We start from the raw sequence: 13,608 nt of genomic DNA on the forward strand, positions 1-13,608 counted from the left end.
TCACCCGATGGTGGCTGGCCAGGCCAAAGCAGCTCTCTGTACAAGGGAACTGGGCACCTGTGAGAAGGACCATCAGAGAGGAGCTTTGTTGGGGCAGATGCCCCCTTTCCTTCCTTGAGAATAGGCATACTTGTCTTCTCCCCTCTTCTCATTCCCTTCAGCCCCCCAGGCCAATGAGATATGCAAATGATCCCCTTACCTCATTGGCTAGAGGCCTGAGGACCACGGATGACCTCAGAGCACTGGCCCTTTAAGAGAGCCCTGTGGGCTTGGTGCCCTCAGCGCCTTGTTCTGAGTGCTGAGGCACCAGGCCCTGCTCAATGGGGTCTCCAGTCTCTGGGGAAGCTGTGCCTGCCTGACTCTGACACTGACCACATCATTGCTACCATTCCCCAGGTGAGTATATTCGGGGCCTACCTGGGTGCCAGGCCATTCACCAGCAGCCTCCTCCTCTGTCACCTGCTGTCTGCTCTCTGTTGTCTGTTTTTCAGAATCCCCACACATCTGTTCCCTGCCCCACTCCCACCCTGACTGGCTTTATGTCCCTCAGTGCTGTCACATCAGAAAGACAAATAACCCTCCCCACGCATCTCTTCATTTAGTTCTCTCTGGACACCTCACTCAGCATTTCACCATCTCTTCCCTGCCAAGGATTATTCCTTCAATCTGTGCCTTTGTTTCTTTTTTTTTTTTTTTTAAGATTTTATTTATTTATTCATGAGAGACATAGAGAGAGGCAGAGACATAGGCAGAGAGAGAAGCAGGCTCCCTGAGAGAAGCTGGATGTGGGACTCAATCCTAGGATCCCGGGATGACGACCTGAGCCAAAGGCAGATGCCCAACCACTGATCCCCCCAGGCACCTCCTATGTCTTTGTTTCTACCACCCCTGTCCTCTCAAGGGTGAGGGGCTCAAGAGATAAGGCAACAATCCTTCCCAGGGGCAAGGAAGAGAGAAGGATTTGTCTCTCCTCCCACCTCTAGGAGCAGAACCTGAGGGTCTACGATGTCCTTAGAAAGAGGGCTGCCTAGGCTTGGGGTCTCAAGATGGAGCCAAATGCCAAGCCCTGGGGATGAGTGCTCCCTGCCTTGCACCTTTGGGGGGCTGGCAGTGGGGCTGTTGGAACTGAGACCTGGGCTAGAACTTGGGAGCTACAGGCTGGGAAGGATGTCTGAGGTCGTCTAGCCTGAGGTCCCTCAGGTGAGCACACACTCTGCAGTTGATAACAGGGAGGAGAGCTCCTTGCTGACATAAATTTGGGACACTCTGGGTTGAGTTTGAACAGACAGTTTACTGAACGACTCCTCAGATTGATAAGCTGCTATGCTTTGTGAATCTGCAGAATGTGGGGATGGGATGGAGCAGCATTTCTCAAAATGATCTGAACATCAACTTCTTGGGTATTTCTCAGACTTAGGGCTTCCCAGAACACTCTTTGGGAAATGGTAAAGTTTAACTGCCTTTATGGAACAAAATGGGAAACCCGGTCAGAAAGGGGAAGGCAATCTGTCCAGTTCACAGAACATAGCAGATTCTGAGTAGAAGGAAGAAAACCAATTTTAGTTGGTTCCCTTTGGAGAGATTGGCTTGGGGAAAGGTGGTCACCACTCAGTCCTGATCTTTCTAGAACTGACTCTAGGATCTTTCTTTTTTCTTTGGAAAGTCTCATGCTCCTATAAAAGGGATTGATTGATTGATTCACCCATAGAACAGATGTGCACTGAGGACCTTCCATGTGCAAGGCATTGACCTAGGCATTCTGAGAGAGAAATATAACATCACATTATCCTTATACATTAAATTAAGTCGTGGTATCCGTGCCTTCCCATTGTCCTAAAATAGACACATACTCTGTCACAGTTAATTAAGCAAAATTTTTCTGATTGCTTGGAAATGGAATGATGTCTCTTGAGATGGCAGAGCCTCTCAGTACGTCCCAGCACTAGAGTTGGGAGCACTGCCATCTTCCTCCTGTTTTTCAGAGCTCCCAGAGGCGCCAGTGGGGCCAGAGGCTGTGCTATTTATCCTCTTCCTCAGTCAGGCCTCTAAGCTGCTTGTCCCCAGTCAGGAACCCCTGCCACCTGAAAAGTTTCTGCCGCCCAGAGGTGACTATTTAGGGAACAGGGTTGCACATCACCCCAGCTTTCTGGAACTCCGGCCCTCCAGGGCACTTGGGCTCTGGGAGAAGCAGGTTCTGATGGAGGAGGCTGGCAGGCAGCCTCCAGATGCTGCTCCAAACCTCTCCTCTTTTTTTGCAGGTGCACTCCCCACACACCAGCCCCAGAATGGCACTGCCTCCCAGCCCCCTGGCTATGGAATATGTCAATGACTTTGACTTGATGAAGTTTGAGGTAAAACGGGAACCTGCTGAGGGGCGATCTGGCCCCCCAACAGCCTCACTGGGCTCCACACCTTACAGCTCAGTGCCTCCTTCACCCACCTTCAGTGAGCCAGGCATGGCGGGAGCGACTGAGGGCCCCCGGCCAGGCCTGGAGGAGCTGTACTGGCTGGCCACCCTGCAGCAGCAGCTGGGAACTGGGGAGGCACTGGGGCTGAGTCCCGAGGAGGCCGCGGAGCTGCTGCAGGGTCAGGGTCCAGTCCCCATCGAGGGGCCCCACGGCTACTACCCAGGGAGCCCCGAGGGGACGGAAGCCCAGCGTACACAGGTGAGTGATCAGTGAGTGGTCTGAGGGGAGGCAGGGTGAGGCAGGACAGCTCAAGAGAGGAAGGGGAATTTCGGGAGAGGTTTCTGGATTGGGGAAGAGCCCGAGGGCAGGAGAAAGGAGGAGCCCTTGAAAGAAATCAAATAGAGAAAATACCTCTGCCCCCTCCTCTTTTTCCAAATGGAGAGAAATGACTAGTATGAACCCCGAGGAAGAGGGAGAAGAGAAGGCTAGGAGAGGACTAAAAGGGGAGAGTTGAGAATTAATGGGGAGCGGTTGATGACGGGGAGGTAAATATCCTCAGTCTGTGCAAACACGGAAAGAGCCGCGTGTGGAATGGAAGGAACCGTGTTGAGGCTGTGGGAACGGGACTGGGGTTGGCCTTTCCAAACATCGTGCCTCCCCAGCCCCCAACCTTCTCAGGAAGGATCGGGACTCATCCTATTAACTATAGACACAGATGGGGGTGTTGAGGGCATTAGGATGTAATCCAAATCCTTTGAGGGTCACAGGGTTGCGGCCCTCGGGACAGGGGAGCGAGGTGCCCTGGCGGGGCGGGGTTTGCCTGGGCGCGTGTCCGCGGGGCCCCGAGAGCCTGCGGACCGCCGCTGAGCACCGCGGGGGACGGCGCGGGCGTCCGAGGGCCTGCAGCGCGGGGCGGCCCGCGGGGGCGCGCGTCCCCGGGGAGGCGGGGCTTGTTGGGGCCTGGGGCGGGGTCCGGGCTGCCGGGCGGATTCGGCGGGAGCGCGAGCGCCGGGAAGGCGGGGCGGGGCCGTCCCGCAGGCCCCCTGAGTGTGGAACTGCGGAGCCGGGCGGGACGCGGCGCTGACCAGCCCTCTGCCCTCTCCCGCTGCAGCTGGCCGAGCGGTTCTCGGACGCGGCGCTGGTGTCGATGTCTGTGCGGGAGCTCAACCGGCAGCTGCGGGGCTGCGGGCGCGACGAGGCGCTGCGGCTGAAGCAGAGGCGCCGCACGCTGAAGAACCGCGGTTACGCGCAGGCCTGTCGCTCCAAGCGGCTGCAGCAGCGGCGCGGGCTGGAGGCCGAGCGCGCCCGCCTGGCCGCCCAGCTGGACGCGCTGCGGGCCGAGGTGGCCCGCCTGGCCAGGGAGCGCGACCTCTACAAGGCTCGCTGTGACCGGCTGACCTCGAGCGGCCCCGGGGCCGGGGACCACGCCCACTTCTTCCTCTGAGCCGCGGGGGCCCGGGGAGTGGTGTCGTAGGGGGGTGGGGGGCACCACCCAGGAGGCCGCTGTACCCTTCACTAGATGGTTTACTGAGCGCCTTCTGGTCCAGACGCTCCGTAGTATGACTATACGTAAATATCCTCTCAAGACAGGCTCCAAGGTTAGATGCTGGTCATTTTTGGGGAGAGGGGTCTTCTCTCTTCACGCAGGCAGCACACAGAATCCTCCACCCCCACCCCCACCCCCCGTTCCGCCCCACATGACCAGGACACTGAGATCTGGAGGGGCCCGTGCTGGGCACTATGGGGTGGGGTGGGGAGGTGTGGATGATAGCTGGGTGACAGTGAATGGGAGCCCAGGGAGTGGTGTGACTCCCCCTCAGTTTAGATTTTAATTCAAGGTTTTCAACCTGTAGTGCATGAAGGTGGTAATTAGCAATGAAGCCTCATTCGGAGGCTTGTAAACTCCCCATTTTAGGACTACTGCGTTTTCAAGATTTCAGTTACCAACAGCAAGACAGACTAAGAACTTTCTCCAAGAGGCTTTACTCCTACCCAACCTAGAGGCCTCCAGGGCCCAGGGCAGTAAAGGCCTGAGGAGCTCTGAGAGTGGCTGGGAGAGAACTCTGGAGACCTGGGTGCTAGTTCCAGCTCTGCCACGGGATACCTCTGTCACCTAGGGACGCTCACTTGGTCCCTGGGATTTGGTTACCTCATCTAATCCTGGGTTGGATGACTTCTGACACCTTTCCAGTTCTGGCATCTCCTTGGTGTGGGAGTGCCAAGAGTCTCCCCAAGAAGCCCCCAGAATAACCTCACCAAAGGGACTTCCTGTCCTGCTCCCGCTTCTTGATTGCAGCCTAGGCAGTGGATGAGCCCACATACTGGTCCTCTGCTGTTCCCTCTGGGCTGCCTGGGCCTCCAGACCTGCATAGAGTACCCTTGCTACCTCCTGCCTTGCTGAGGGCTGAGATGAGATTTTACTCAGTATGATAAGATGTTGAAAGAATGTGGTTTTTGTGAATTAAACTTGAAGTTCAGGAAGAACTTTATACCATTGGCTAAATGTTCTTGCCATTTAAGATGTGTTCATTCTTTAGCCTTGCTCTTGGCTTGTGTGTGTGTGTGTGTGTGTGTGTGTGTGTGTGTGTAGTATCGGTTCTGGAGGCCCAATGAAAATGAGGTGGAAGGGTGGGGATTGGGCCAGATGGAGCCTCCTCCTCCTACCACCATAGCACAGAAGCCCAGGAGCAGCAGTGACTGGGCCAGGCCTGCCTATGGCTATCCTGAGGTCCCATAGTTGCCATGGTTACCCAGCCCTCTAGTTCATCTGCCTACAGAGAGAGTAGGCGGGGGCCCTGGGCAGAGCAGAGGCATTGAGCTGGGAGCATCTACCTCACCAGCCACTGTCGTAGGTCCTCTAAGGGACATAATAAATAGGGAGAAGCAGTTGAGGGTGGAGAAGAGGCTCCCATATGTCTCTCTTCCTTTCTGCCCCCTCTTTCCACCCCCTCCCCAGCTGTCTCTTCACAGTTCTTGTTCCCTCCTCCCCCTCCTCTAGCGCAGCTTGTCCCTCTTCCACTCAGACACCTGCAATGGGAGGCATCTCCTCCATTTCCCCCAGGATTTCTTCCTCTTTTCTCTTTCTCCACCACTGGCCACTGGCCACTAGCCACCCTCTCTAGCTCTGGCTCCTCTCTCCTGAGTGGCTCACAGCACCTTTGGCCTCTCCTCCGTCATCTCCTCCCATGAGCATCATTGAAGGAAGAGGCTGGGGCAGCGAGGACCCCTCCAGGAGCCCATCTTTTCTTCTCTTGTTCTGGATTATCACCTGTGTCCTTGCCTGCTCTCTGGAGCTTCAGTCCAGACTGAATACTGCTCTTGCACACCTTCCTTAACTGGCTGAGGCCTGCACAGCACATACACGGGCGGGCAGAGACACCATCCATAGGCACCTGCCCTCCTACACACAATCAGCCCACGTATACATACACCTGGGTCTCTAGATGGGGCTCACACAGAAGTTGCACACTAGTGATTAAGAGTGTGGGCACTTCAGTCAGATGGGTCTGGGCTCAATTCCAGGCTCACCAGTTCTTTGACGATGGGTGAATTTAAATGAAGCCTCACGTGGTTTGCCAGAAAAATGGGGTAAATGATGCTAGTGAGAGTGAATGCATTTAAAGCATGTAGCACAAAGTTTCATACATTCCAAACAATAACGTCCACTGCTGTTGTTAATGTTATTAAGGGGACACAGACTGACTTCCTGAAACATTAAGACCACACTCATGGAGAGGCAGGGATGTGCAGTGTATGAGGACATGCGCACATTCACGTCCCCAGGAAAACCAGGCTGCACAGACCTTAGATGCCCCCTCTGTGTTCATAATTCACTCACAGACCTGCTGCCCTCCTTCAGTCCCCCCAACGACCCTGCTTGGCTTGCCCCACAGCTGTGTGGGGGCTGGAGTGCAGCTCCTGGAGGACTCAGCAGGGCTTCTCTGGAGACAACTGTAAGAGGGCATCAACCTGCCCCTTTGACAGCCCCTCATTACCACCCTGCATCTCTGGCAATTAACCTCCATGGTGCTGGGCCCCCTGGGGTTGGGAGGTGAGGGAGGGGCTCCTTAGATCCCAGTGGCACACAGTTTGGGGTGAAACCGCTGAGATACCAGGCTGCATAGGAGCTGTGGCTCAGACTTGAAAGGGCTGGTCCTCATTTCTAAATAGTGTGGGTGGATGGGCGGGGGTTATGGACTGTCCATGGCCATATGGGGCACGATGGATAGAGGCCAAGGTGCTAGGAGTGATTCCTTTTATTAAAGACCAGAAAGTCAGGATAACTGAAGAAAGTTACAAGGCTGAGGGGTATGGGGCCTGGAGAGAAAGAGCAGGGCTCACCACGGACTTCCAGGACCTAGGGGGCACAGCTGGTCCAAGGGGGAGAGGCACTGGGCACTCGAGTCACAAGGGTCAGGACAGGCACCTGGGACCGGTGGGATGGATAGTCAATTAGCACCTTCCTCTGCGTTGCACGGAGCCCCCGCCCCCACGTGCTCCACCAAGCCCCACCCCTTAGGGCCCCGGGACTCACTGAGAGGCGGAGGGAGTGTCAGTGGTCCGATGGGAGGCAGTCACGGGCTAGGGCTGGGGGTCGTGGCCGGGGTGCAGGGCCTGGGAGCCCCGGGGCTGATGCCCTGGCTGGCGTAGTACTCCACCACCTGCCTGGGCACCTCAGCCAGGACGCACTTGGCAAGAGCGGAGGGTGCGGCCTGGGGGTGGGGGTGGGGACGGGGTGGGGGGGGGCCGGACAATGGGGACGGGGTCAGGCGAGGGGGCGGGATTTCGGGGGTGGCCCGCGGGGAGCCAGTGTCCCTCACGCGCCATCAACCCCAAGTGGGACAGATGGGTGAGATTTGAGGGCCTGAGGGCCTGGGGGACTGAGTCCTTCAGCCGGGAGGGGGCGCCGGGCACTCACATCCTTGAAGTCCCGAAAGGGCACGAACTGCACGATGTCTCGGGCCGCAGGCACCCCTCGGGGGCAGCGCAAGGGACCGTCGTCGCCATCCAGCAGCCGCATGTCCGAGAAGTCGGCGTTGCCCACACCCACGATGATGATGGACATGGGCAGGCGAGAGGCGCGCACAATGGCTGCGCGGGTCTCAGCCATGTCGCTCACCACGCCGTCCGTGAGCACCAGCAGCACGGAGTACTTCTAGGGCCGGCAGCGGGGAGAAAGGGTAGGCTCTGTGTGCCAGGGCGTTGGCACCTGCCCCGAGCTCGAGCCTCGGCCGCGGCCCCACCAGAGGACAGCCAGGGGGGCAGCGCCTGGTTTCGCGCTGCGTCTCCTCACCGTGGCTTGGCCGGTGCTCTGCTCGCGCTGAGCTGGCCCGGCCACGCGGTTGATGATGGGGGCCACGTTGGTGGGGCCGTAGAGCTGGATCTGGGGTAGGCACCGGCGGTAGGAGGCGATGACCCCCGAGATCTCTGTAGGCGAGGGGGTGAAGCCAGCAGAGATTAGCAGGCCTTTTGACACCCTTAAAGCAAAGAGGTCCTTTCCTGTGTCAGGACTGCCTGTCCCCCTAAGTTCCTCACTAAGCAGGAGAGTTGGATGGTCCAGACTCTGGGAGAGGAGGCCAGGCAGATGGTGGGCCAGGGACCAGGAGTCCCCAATGAAAACAGCAGCTGAGTGGTCCGATCAGCCCAGGCCTGGGCCCATGAGGATGGAGTCTGTGCCATGGGGTGTACAGGCTGCACGAAGTGTATGGGGGGAGGTGGGCCAGTGAAAATCTCTCCTCTTACCTTCACATTCAGGGTTTTCTGGGTCAAAGTTGATAGCAAAGTCATGGGACACCTGTGAGGGCGAGAGCCGGGAGAAGATGTCTCTCCTTCCTTTCGCACTCTCCCAACAAATCCTCCCTTCTTCTCAATCCAGCCTACCTCGAAGTTAGGGGGGATTCGAGCGCCAAAGCCAAATGCTGGAAACCGTTTATCACTGGGGAGAAGAAAAGGCTGTGGGGCCTAACGGGCAAGGCAGGCCTCTCTCCTGACCTCCCTCCTCCCCAGCCTACCCCTCTCCCACCTGTCATAGTCCTGGCAGATGCCTCCCACGGCACGCAGGGCCTGCAGGTAGTGGTTGGGCTGGCGGGGGCTGAGGCAGTGTAGGGACTGGCTGCTCCTCGGGTCCCCATTGGAGGCAGTGAAGTCGATGGCCACCTAGTAGAAGTGGGGAGAGGGTCACACCGCATCCGTGAGAGCTAACAGAGAGGCTCACCCAGAGCTAGTGTCTGTAGGGAGGACTAAGGTAAACCCAGTCAAGCCCACAGGGAGCCTTATCATGGAGTGGGTGTCGGGTACAAGAAGACCATACTAAGCCTCCTGAGAGGTCCCAAAATAGGGGCAGTGGGGATTTGGAGCTCCTTCTGTTCACTCTGTGTTTAGTCCCTTACTCTTGCCTGTGTCCCCTGTCCCCTTTACCGTGAAGCTGATCTGGCAGCCGCCCATGATATAATCCAGGAAGGTGTGCACCTTCTCCACCTAGCAGGAGAGGGAGAGGTAAAGTAGCAGGACCGTCCTTTCAGGAGGTAACTGGTCGGGGCTTCCATGGGGCAAGTGGAAAAACACATTTTTGAAGTTGGAGTTCCCGGTGGGATAGGGCAGGGCTTCTCAGTTCTCAGAAGAGGAGAAACTGGTCTTTGAGACAAGGGCAGGGGTGAATCTGAGGGTCTGACTTGAGGCGGACCCTGGGATTTACCGTGCACTGGGCCAGGACTACGGTTCCTGAGCTCCTGTAGTTCTTCTTCTTGTCCCGGTACTTGGGATTGATACAGTCCCACTGCATCTAGACCCCACACACCCCACAATCCCAGAGTCACCATTTCCTGTGGTGACCCCTTGTCTCCCTTCTGGGGCCTCCCAGAGCAAGACCCCCTCTGTCTAAGGACAGAGCCCGGGTACTTTCCACCCTCTCTCCCTCATCACACATCCTGGGCTCTTCAGTACTCTTGGAACTCTCCCAGGGATCTGGGTGGGACTCTGAGGGGCTGGGGGTCTCTGCGGCACCTCCTGCCCAGGGTTTGCGGTCCCTTCCTGCATCTCCTGGAAGGTGCTGGTGAACTCGCCGATGAAGTCATGCTTCCCGCTCGAGTCATAGTCATACACCAGGAACTGAGAAGGCAAGGAGGGGAGGCAAAAGGGTCAGGGTCACTTTGCAGTGGTTCCTGGGGAGCAGAGGGAGGGATTTAGGGAGGTGGGGGCTAACAGTCCCTGGGCCCACACACATGAACTCAGTTTGCCCAAAGAGGCTACCTGCTGAACTTTATTTTTTGGCTCCATCTGGCCCGGACTTTGGCCTTGATAAAAGGCACACAGTGTGGGAGTATTGAGCCATGCCTGGGTCTTTGCTCCACAGTGGGAAAGGCTTATCACATGAGGGAGGGGGAGGGGTCTTGACAGACTCAGGGGCCATGTCTCCCACAGGGGCTGGACGCTCCTTGGCGGCCCTTGCTTGGCGGGGCCTCACCTTCAGAGGCCGGTGGACATCACAGCTGCATAGGGAGTGCAGGGACAGGCGGAATGGCTCCCAGCTGGGATTCAGGTTGTTCTTTACCACCTTGGAGAAACACCAGAGAGCTGGTCACCTCCTGTCTGGGTTCCCCTACCTTGCTCTTCTTCCCTCCCTCCCCACAGCCCCAGTCACCAACCTCAGTCCTCCAGACGAGCTGGTCACTCTGGTCCCCATCGGTTTTATAGATCTCCATGAAAGGATCAGACTTGCTGAACAGATCCTGGGGACGCAGAGGAAAGGACATGTGAGCCTGGTGAGGTCTGCAGGGGGAGGCAGCTAACACTGAGGAGGGAGCAGCACTGATTTGTCTTGAGCGGGGGGGCCTACGCTCTCTAACAAGGAAGATGGGGGCCAAGACTCTAGGGGTTCCCACCTTGTTGTCCAGCTTGTGGGCTCTGAAGGTGAGCTGGACATAGTCATTGGTGCCAGATACTTCCTCGGCCACAATCTGCAAGGGGATATAAGTGGCAGGATTCCCCCCTACCAACCAAAGAGCCACTTTATGCCCTGTCCCTTCAGTGAGGGCCAGTCCTGGACGTGATGTCACCATGGATATCCATGAGAGGGCATTGAATGCCCCATCTAAGGGTGAGTACAAGGTGATCTTGCCTACCGTGATGGTGGACTTGCCCGCAGTCTTCCCATTCTTCAGCAGTAATGGCTTGGTGACCTTGGTTTGTGATACAATCTGGAGATGGAAGTGGAGGGAGACCCAGCTGTGACATCCCCATCTGCCTGGGCCAGGGAACAAGGGACAGGGTACTAGGTGTCCTTAGAGTGTTCACAGCGGCTGTGCTTGGGCTAAGGTTGGACTTAATTTCCACAGCAACGTTTCAAGAGTAAACAATGTGATGACCCCCATTGTTTAGATGAGGAAACTAAGACTCAGAGAGGTTAAGGATCTTGCCCAAGGCTGCACAGCCAGCAACTGGTGGAGATGGGGGTCCAAGCCCAGAATGAACTCACTCCAGAGTTGATTTTCTGTTATTTTGGCTTTCAGAGGCAGAAGCCAACGAGGGTGGGGTGAATGGGAATGCAAACCTGGCCCAGGGTGCATTCTGTAGAGCCCAAGAAGGTGTCGTTGCTGGGACCGGTGGCTCCGTCCTCAGCATCAAACACGTGGAACTGCAGGGGCTGCTTCTCCTCAAAAAAGTACTCAAGGGCCAGCACCCGAGAGAAGACCGGGCTAGAACAGGAGCGTAGCACCTCTGTGCGTTCCACCTGCAGCAGGAGGGGTGAGGGCCCTCTGGGAAACCAGGCTACTTTGCCCTGCCCTGGAATACCCTGCTCATGCCAGCTTTCTTCGGGCTCCCATACCCCCGGTGACCAGCTCTTCCCTTGCTAGGTTCAGCCCTGAGCTTAGGATGCTGCCAGCCCACTGAGCCATAGGGCCCATCTCAGGACTGTCTGGGACTCTGCGGTCTTTGGAAGCTGTAAAACGGTTTGTGGGTTTGTGTTTGTAATGATGAAACACTTGTCCCCAGGGTGACCCCCACTGCCTAGAAAAGGCCCCTCAGGGTCCTCACACTCCCCTGTGAGGCTTCCCTTGCCCCTTCCCAGCCCCCATCCTTCCCAGGCCAGGAGGTTAAGATAAGACCAAGCCTGTTCTCACCTCCACCCATTGCTCATCAGAGTAGAGCTTGAGCAGCACGCAAGGGTGGGGCTTGGTGAGTGTGTCTCTGTCCAAGAGGCCATGGCAGGACACCCGCAGCTCTACCCGTGAGGCCCCCAGCGTCATGGCTGGGGGCTCGGGTACCCATCCCATCTCAGGGTCCGACATGTCACTGTGGGGACAGAACAGATGACCTGGACACTGGAAAGGGAACATCTGCCAGGAGAGGGATCTGTCTTCTGGGAACCTAGGCCCCCCTCCTCCCTTGTCAAGCTTCCTGAGGCCCTAGGATCTCATGGATCTCTTGCTTCCCCCCTACTCACCCCCACCCCTGCCCTCAGCTTGGCTTCCCTGGGGCTCTGAACAAGGAGGGCGGAGGATCTGAGCCTCCCGCTCCGGCACAGCTGTGTGCCTCCGTCACTCCTGCTGGCCTACTGTGTGTGGATGAGGCTCAAGAAGGCTGGGGGTGTTCGGTTGGGGGGGGGCATTCCTGGCAGTCTTGGCTCCTAGGCCATCGATTGATCTAAGCTTTCTGCTATCTCAGCACCTTCTGCTATTTCCCGACTGATGTTTGAGCCAGCACCGCACTCAGTCTTGGCACGCACGCACGAGGAAGCTGAACTGGGGCAAGGGAGTGGGGAGATGGGTGGAGGAGCCCCTGGAAGCCTGAAAGGGGATGGGCCTCAGGAATGGAGTCTGCAGTGAGCGGGAGGAGGCTGCTCATAAGGTGCCCTGTGGGGCTGTCCCTCTCCACCTCACCCTACTCACCTTCTGGGTGGCTCATGGCAAGGGAGGGGTGGTGGGTTTGGGCAGTTGGAGACGGATGCTGGTCTCTGCCGAAAGCTCCTCCAAGGTTCCTGGCAGGGACTCCCACTATGACAAGTCTCGCTTCCCTCCCCACCTCCCCTGTTCTCACACTTCTTGGCAGCACTGGCACTGTCTCTTAGCGACAGGATTTTTGGGGAGCCACAGCCCCCTCCATGCTGCCCGTGGGATGCACGCATGCCACCCTCCCCCAGCAGTGGTACCAAGCCTCGGGCAGCAGCAGGCAGGGGGATGCTGGCCCGAGTTCACGGCCGGTCAGTCCATCTATCTGTGTCTGTCCACATCGCAGGGTGAGGCTGTCTCTGATCCTGTGTCGTGCTTTCCCCAGCGAGTGTGTGTTGATTTGTCTGAATGCCCCCACCCTGTGTGTCTGTCCCCTGGTTGTGTGTCTGTTTCCAGGAGGGTGTGCCAGTTCCAGTACCTCCCTCAGGACTGGGACCCTTCTCTGGCTAGGGTACCCCCCCCCATAGTGCGTACCTTTCTGGATATGCGAGGGGAGGGTCTGAGTGGGTGGGTGGGGGTCTCTGCCTTCCAGTCACAAGTCTCCCAGTTCTTGCAGGGTCCCTGAGATGGGCAGGGGCATGTGGTGGTGAGAGGATCGGGCAGAACTGGAGGCCTCTCTGGGGGCTGGGGGAGATGTTGTTATGGAGACTGGGCCAGGCTGGGAGCTAGGAAGGAAGGGTAGGCTCACCTGGGCTCTAGTCGGGGGGCTCTTCTCTCCGGCTCTCTGGCCCTGGCCCTGACTCCCTTGCTGCTCCAGCCGCTGGCGCCGGCTCCGGCTCCGGCTCTGCTGCTATTTATGGGGCATGGATGGGGAGGGGTGGGGGGGCCCGCAGTACCAGCTCCCCCCCCCCCCCGCACAAACCGGTTGGGAGGGAGAAGAGGGAAGGGGCAGGGCCACTGCTGAGGAAGGAGCCACAGAACCCACAGAACCGGGGAGGAGGGCGGGCTGGGGGTGGCTCAGAGGCAGGACCCCCACAGACACAGTGACACACCCACACCCGTGCTCACGTTGTGGCAGTGCCTGTGTGCACACACATTCACGCTGGGGGATGATGGAGACACACGCACCCACGACTCATGGGATACTGACACACACAGGCGCCAGCACATAAACTCACTGTGACACCACGGCAGTTACAGCCCTACCAATACACATAAGGAAACACACCCAGTCTCACAGCACTCTCCACATCACGCTTGTTGAGGATATTCGCAGTAACACATCAAAGAACACGGGGCTATACTTGTCACAC

General features: G+C 57.7%; 2 protein-coding genes across 2 annotated transcripts; one reads left to right on the plus strand and one right to left on the minus strand.

The window, feature by feature from the left end:
• Positions 1–2,073: 2,073 nt before the first annotated feature.
• NRL (neural retina leucine zipper) lies at positions 2,074–3,852 on the plus strand. The gene is made up of 3 exons (XM_055309376.1): positions 2,074–2,105; positions 2,259–2,666; positions 3,520–3,852. The coding sequence occupies exons 2-3, from the start codon at positions 2,286–2,288 to the stop codon at positions 3,850–3,852; spliced, it is 714 nt and encodes a 237-aa protein (XP_055165351.1). The 5' UTR covers positions 2,074–2,105; positions 2,259–2,285.
• A 2,823-nt stretch (positions 3,853–6,675) lies between these two features.
• CPNE6 (copine 6) lies at positions 6,676–13,142 on the minus strand. Its single transcript, XM_055309252.1, has 17 exons — positions 13,044–13,142; positions 11,528–11,699; positions 10,957–11,136; positions 10,529–10,603; positions 10,289–10,363; positions 10,052–10,135; positions 9,871–9,960; positions 9,411–9,515; positions 9,103–9,189; positions 8,826–8,885; positions 8,431–8,564; positions 8,289–8,343; positions 8,151–8,202; positions 7,702–7,835; positions 7,327–7,563; positions 6,943–7,120; positions 6,676–6,834 (listed from the first exon to the last, which is right to left on the minus strand). Exons 2-16 carry the CDS (start codon positions 11,693–11,695, stop codon positions 6,983–6,985), a joined length of 1,674 nt encoding a protein of 557 aa, XP_055165227.1. The 5' UTR covers positions 11,696–11,699; positions 13,044–13,142; the 3' UTR covers positions 6,676–6,834; positions 6,943–6,982.
• Between the last annotated feature and the right edge of the window lie 466 nt (positions 13,143–13,608).

The sequence above is a fragment of the Nyctereutes procyonoides genome, unplaced genomic scaffold, assembly GCF_905146905.1.
Source record: "Nyctereutes procyonoides isolate TBG_1078 unplaced genomic scaffold, NYPRO_anot_genome, whole genome shotgun sequence".
Classification (NCBI taxonomy): domain Eukaryota; kingdom Metazoa; phylum Chordata; class Mammalia; order Carnivora; family Canidae; genus Nyctereutes; species Nyctereutes procyonoides.